This window comes from Oncorhynchus nerka, linkage group LG18 (assembly GCF_034236695.1).
Source record: "Oncorhynchus nerka isolate Pitt River linkage group LG18, Oner_Uvic_2.0, whole genome shotgun sequence".
Classification (NCBI taxonomy): domain Eukaryota; kingdom Metazoa; phylum Chordata; class Actinopteri; order Salmoniformes; family Salmonidae; genus Oncorhynchus; species Oncorhynchus nerka.
In genome coordinates, this window is record NC_088413.1 from 40,595,330 (window position 1) to 40,601,221 (window position 5,892).

The 5,892-nt window shown below is 41.8% G+C and overlaps 1 protein-coding gene across 1 annotated transcript; it reads left to right on the plus strand.

The window, feature by feature from the left end:
- The first annotated feature begins 664 nt into the window (after nt 1-664).
- nkx2.1 (NK2 homeobox 1) lies at nt 665-3,403 on the plus strand. The gene is made up of 2 exons (XM_029688665.2): nt 665-1,274; nt 2,102-3,403. Exons 1-2 carry the CDS (start codon nt 908-910, stop codon nt 2,767-2,769), a joined length of 1,035 nt encoding a protein of 344 aa, XP_029544525.1. The 5' UTR covers nt 665-907; the 3' UTR covers nt 2,770-3,403.
- The last annotated feature ends 2,489 nt before the right edge of the window (nt 3,404-5,892 follow it).

The window sequence follows — 5,892 nt, forward strand, 5'->3', positions numbered from 1 at the left end:
CTCCCTTGTAGCAGAGAGCAAGTGCACTTTTGCATGTTTGAGTAAGATGCGAGCATAATGCAAACACGTCTGCAATCAACCAGAAGCCTCTCACGCCCATTAAAAGTCACTAGTTCAACTCAAGCTTTTCTCAGAGTACAGAGCTTGTGTCCTAAATGGCACCCTATATTCCCTATCGTGCACTATTGACCATCAGCAGCGAAACGTGGTTTAAAAAAGTACACTAAATATGGAATAGTGTGCCATTTGGGAAGTGGTCGGGGTGGGTTCCCCAGCTATGAGACTCTCAAGTCCGTCTAGGCCCCTTTTCATCAACATCACTACAGTTAATAAAGTGCATTGTGGTGCATGTACCCACTGCTATCATTATACTGCTGCGTGTTTGTCAACCACAACACAACAAACCCACCTACATACTGCTAATAAAGTAGCCTACCTACTATCAATAGCCTATAATACACAGGTAGCCAATGTGCATGCACTTTGGTTTATGGATTTGTGGGAGGGAAGCTGCAGAGCGCATTCTGTAGCTTGGCCAACATGTAAGTCAAATTATGCCTTTGGCTGCAACGAGGTTGAAAGGAGAGGAGGATAGAGCTGCTTTGTATTGTTGCCCTAGTTGGTGATGCCCCGCCTCTGATGCTAGACTTAAACCTGGCACCCTGCTAAAACAAACGGAAGCCAGCAGCACCAAGCTCAGCCCAGCTCAGCTCAGCTCCCACTCAATGCAATTAAGGCGGAATTCAGTCGACTCTCCTACCTACGTGTTCATCTAGCAAGGATCGACGTTGAGTCAACAGGAACCAAAGAGAGAGAGAGAGAGAGAGAGGGGCTTTGGTCCCCCCCAAAAAAACAGGAGAGATTGCCTAGCCTTCTAATTTCTCCCCTCTCCACCTGCCCCAGAACAATGTCGATGAGCCCTAAGCATACGACTCCTTTTTCTGTTTCCGATATCTTGAGTCCTCTTGAGGAGAGCTACAAGAAAGTAAGTATGGAGAATAACAACTTAGGGGTACCTCTCGCGTCTTACCGGCAACCGCAGGTGTCTCAGGCGGCGATGCAGCAGCACCACATGGGCCATAACGGGACTGTGTCCGCAGCGTACCACATGACCGCGGCAGGGGTGTCCCAGCTGTCACACACCGCGATGGGGGGCTACTGTAACGGCAACCTAGGCAACATGAGCGACCTGCCTCCCTACCAGGACGGTATGAGAGGCAGCGCCACTGCCACCGGCTGGTACGGAGCCAACACAGACCCGCGATTCTCCACGAGTAAGTATACCTTTTAGTCTGCATGAAGCCGAACAGCTGAGGGTATAGCTTTTTTATTACGCATCATCACGTACGCTAGTCTACACTAGAGCCATATGCTGAAATAAGTTAAATAAGTGATAGAAATTACTGAAACTCTTTGTTATTGCTTCCAGTTTTTACATCGATACTGATAGGTTATTGTTTCACTAAGAGGGAGTGTTAGGTATATTCATTGTTAATCGCCCAATTTAGTGACCCACTCTGTGCCTTTTTTTGCCAGTCTACCAATATCATGTTTACCATGGATATAGGAACACGTTTCATAGAAAGCTGACACCACCTGAAAATGTCCTTCACCTTTTTCGTTTATGATACATTTAGGCTCCCGCGGTCAAGATTGATGCTTCTAATAGTCTATTTGATTTAAGAGTATTGTCACTCCGGTTTGTAAAGATATATTACAGACACCTGTTGCTGGTTTCTACTCTATTGTGAGTAGCCCACAGAGGCTCATGCACCTGTCACGTGGGGGTGTATCGAATGCGTTATTAGCCTATTATTCATCTGATTGCACTAAATATATAAACCATATATAAACCACCGTTAAAATAGGCTACTAATTATGGTTAGGTCATTTGTCCATTAGGAGACAGACCTGTGAGTGACGTGATCATGTTAGCCTCAGTTTTTAAGGAAGGGTCATATTCCGACACGTTTTAAATTAAATTAATTCACATTGAGTATTATTTTATGGTTAAAGGTATTGAAGCGTTATAATAATATTATTTTTTATTATTATTGTTATCATAATCATCATCGTCTCACTGGCCTATTTCTGCTTTCAGTCTCCCGCTTCATGGGCTCTTCCTCGGGCATGAACATGGGCAGTATGGGCAGCCTCGGCTCCCTCGCGGATGTGGGCAAAGGCATGGGTCCGCTGTCAAGCACCCCGAGAAGGAAGAGACGCGTGCTGTTCTCTCAGGCTCAGGTCTACGAGCTCGAGCGGCGATTCAAACAACAGAAGTATCTCTCGGCGCCCGAGAGAGAGCACCTGGCGAGCATGATCCACCTCACCCCCACCCAGGTCAAAATCTGGTTCCAGAACCACCGGTATAAAATGAAGAGGCAAGCTAAGGACAAAGTGTCGCAGCAGCAGATGCAACAGGATAATAGTTCCTGTCAGCAGCAGTCCCCTCGGCGGGTGGCCGTGCCGGTGTTGGTGAAAGACGGCAAGCCATGCCAAGGCAGTGCCCACACTCCAACCACTACTGTCCAGACACACCACCAGCAAGGGGCCAATGTTATGATCATGTCCAGTAATGGTTCAGGCCTAGGCCAGCACCAGGGCCAGCAGGTGGTTAGCGCAGATCACTCTCCAGACCTAGCACATCATTCGACCAGCCCGCCGTCTCTCCAGACCCAGGTAGCTAGTCTCTCTCACCTGAACTCATCCAGCGCCGAGTACGGGACAGCCCTGCAGTGTTCTGCTCTCTTATACGGCCGGACATGGTGACAGCAAGACAAAACTATGAACACAAACAAACAACACTGTTGTCAAAGCTTTCGCAGAAAAGTCCCTCAACAGACAAACTAACAAACTCGGTTACTTTGTATACATTTTCAACAACACCACTTGGTGCATTTGGTTCACGCTCTTCTAAAATGTTATTTACTCTTTCGGAAAGCCATGTTGGATGCGGACAGTAGGAGGGGAAGAAAGAAACTTGAAAGACGAAGTGTCGAGTACATGCGATTTCAAGACTCGCCTTGAAGGTGGATTTTTTATTTATGTAAATTATACTGAGAAGGTATAAAAGGCTTACGTCAAGAGGTAGGCCTTCTCCTGTGTGTAGGTCATTGGGCTAAAGGTCTCAATAGAAAAACTGTGGGTGCTTTTCAACTTTTGTCACAGAAGGCTCTGGTTTATAATAGATTTAATGTAAAACGTAGCTTGTATATTTCTGTCAAAGTTTTGAATTGAACATATAGCCTAGTTTTTAGCAAACTGTTGTACAAAGTTTTTATGCTTTTGATGGTTTGTTGTTGGTTCTTTTAGTTCTATCGGTATTTGTACGTTTTATTTACTTGTAACTTATATAGATATTTTACTTAAATACAGCCAAACAATCCTATTAATAAATTATGGAAATAAAATAATTCACATCCATTTATTGAAATTGATATGTATACTGTTTCAGAGAAGAATATATAGGCCTACGAGAAACCTTGAAAATTTGTTTTCAGAAAATGATATAGGCCTATTAACAACATAATTTTCAACTTATTATTATTATTACTATTATTATTATTCTGTTATTTTTTTATATATATTTTTTAAATGTAACCTTTATTTAACTAGGCAAGTCCGTTAAAAACAAAATCTTATTTACAATGACGGCCTACCGAGGAACAGTGAGTTAACTGCATTGTTCAGTGGCACAACGACTGATTTTTACCTTGTCAGCTCGGGGATTCGATCCAGCAACCTTTCGGTTACTGGCCCAACGCTCTAAACAATAGGCTACCTGCTGCCCCAAAACATTGTCTATAACCCACTTTAGCTTGTCGATTCAGTAGGCCTCAATTTATACCGACATTATTTAGCTGTTTTATTAGAATAGCCTATGTTAACCGCACACAACATTTGCTTATAAGCAATGCATGACTAATGAAAACCTGTTCCTTGACTGGGTGTAATCCAAATTGCTGTTACAATATGCTTGCTTGGTAGACTAGCCTACATTGCTATTAGCCTAATGCTAACTTTTGCATGTAAGAGCTCGGCCCCAATTCCACGTTTTTTTCGTCACTTTTTTTATAGCTACAATCAACGACTGTGGGTAATAAGGTTAATGGATCTCTGTGACCGTTCCTACAAAACGCGGCTCTTCACAAATCGTATATTAAGCTAATGGATAATTGTGTACACAGTATCTCACTTGGATAACGCTGAGTAAACCCAGGCCTGGCCATTGTGTGCTGTCCGCGGCCCTTTGGTTCTAACTTTCTTGTATTCTCGGCTGCGGGCCTGTGTGTTTCTGGTTTGGGTGAGTCAGTTAGGTGAGGCCCCGAGGCGTTCTTTTTAACAGTGGGGATCAAACACGCGTTGGCTGAAAGGAAGTCTTATCGTTCAAATCCCTGCCCAAACAACTGTATTCTTCTCAAATAACTTCGCAAGACAAATCTCTTCGCTTCTTATCAGAGGTAGGCTTACGTTTATCAATAATCACTCAGTCAACTCTGATTGAAAGGAAAATAGCCTGCCCATAGCCACTCTTTACGCGGTAGGCCTATTAATAAATCGCCTTTAACCTATAGGATTTGAAACAAAAACTTTTAGCCTACCTATTTTATTGAATTGTTCTAAATCTATAGCACGTAGGTCCTGGTCACCATTTCCCACTGTGCAAAAACTGGTTGAATCAACAAAATTTCAACAAAAAACATTTTTTTAAATGTGATGACTTGAAACAACGTGGAAAACGTGGATTTGCAAAAAGTCACCAATTTAAGGGATTTTTTTCACCCAACTTTTAACCAAAATCCAATGACATGGTTCGTTTGTTGTTGATTTCACGTTGAATTCACTTTTGTTGACAACTCAACCAAATGTAAATCAAAACAAGATGTCTGTGCCCAGTGGGTTCTTTAATAGTCTCTTTTATGATATTTGTTTTGGTTTGTTGCAGACTTCAATGTAAACATGTCGCAGAAGAGTGACCCGAGTCTAAACCATATGAAATTGCCAGCCTTGCACGGGGATTGAGACTTAAATCTAGACCTATCAAATCGGATATTATTTTGACTGAGTATGTTCATGCATTTGACTCTAGCGCGTCATATCATTTGCATGCAGTGGGGCAGAGATTTTGCGGTTCTTAATCGAAAAGGTTTTAACATACTCCAGAATATAAATGGTACATTTCAAATGAATATTTTGAGAGGGGCCCATAGGTCCATAGTGTGGAAGGACTAGCTGTGTGTTCTCTTGTAATTTAGCTGTTAAATACCTGGATGTAACATACTTCCTGCAACTAATAGTATAATATTATATTGGTATAGATTATTAATACTATTCATATTAATATGATTTATTATTGTGGGAATTGCAAGTATTTTGTAGTCTTTATGATAAGTCTATTATGTCATGACTTGTTTGATATAGCCAATACGTGCTCCCCCCGCAAATGCTAAGCGATTGAACAACGACCCAAAGTGCTTTCTCAAAATACTTTAGTCTTATCCGCACTGGGCCCCTAAATAAATATTTCAATATGATATACGACGCCCACGGTTACACTATATTCTCTTTATTTTCATGCATTATGACAGGATACTTGCGTTATGCTCTTTAGAATATTTATACGTAAACTTGAGACACTTGACAGACATCATGAGATCGTCTTTTTGGCAATTATCAAACGGCTGATTCAAGCAGCAGATTGTACAAACATATGAAAAACAATATAATACTCTCATCAAACACTTCTGTCAAGTGGAGAAAAGTATAGTTGTATACTCGATTATTATGTTTTAATGAGCTCTCACAAGAGTTGCACTTCAAACAAGCAAACATCCTACATCATCAGCATTTCAGACTCATGCCAACCAATGGTAAACACTTCACATTTAGTGC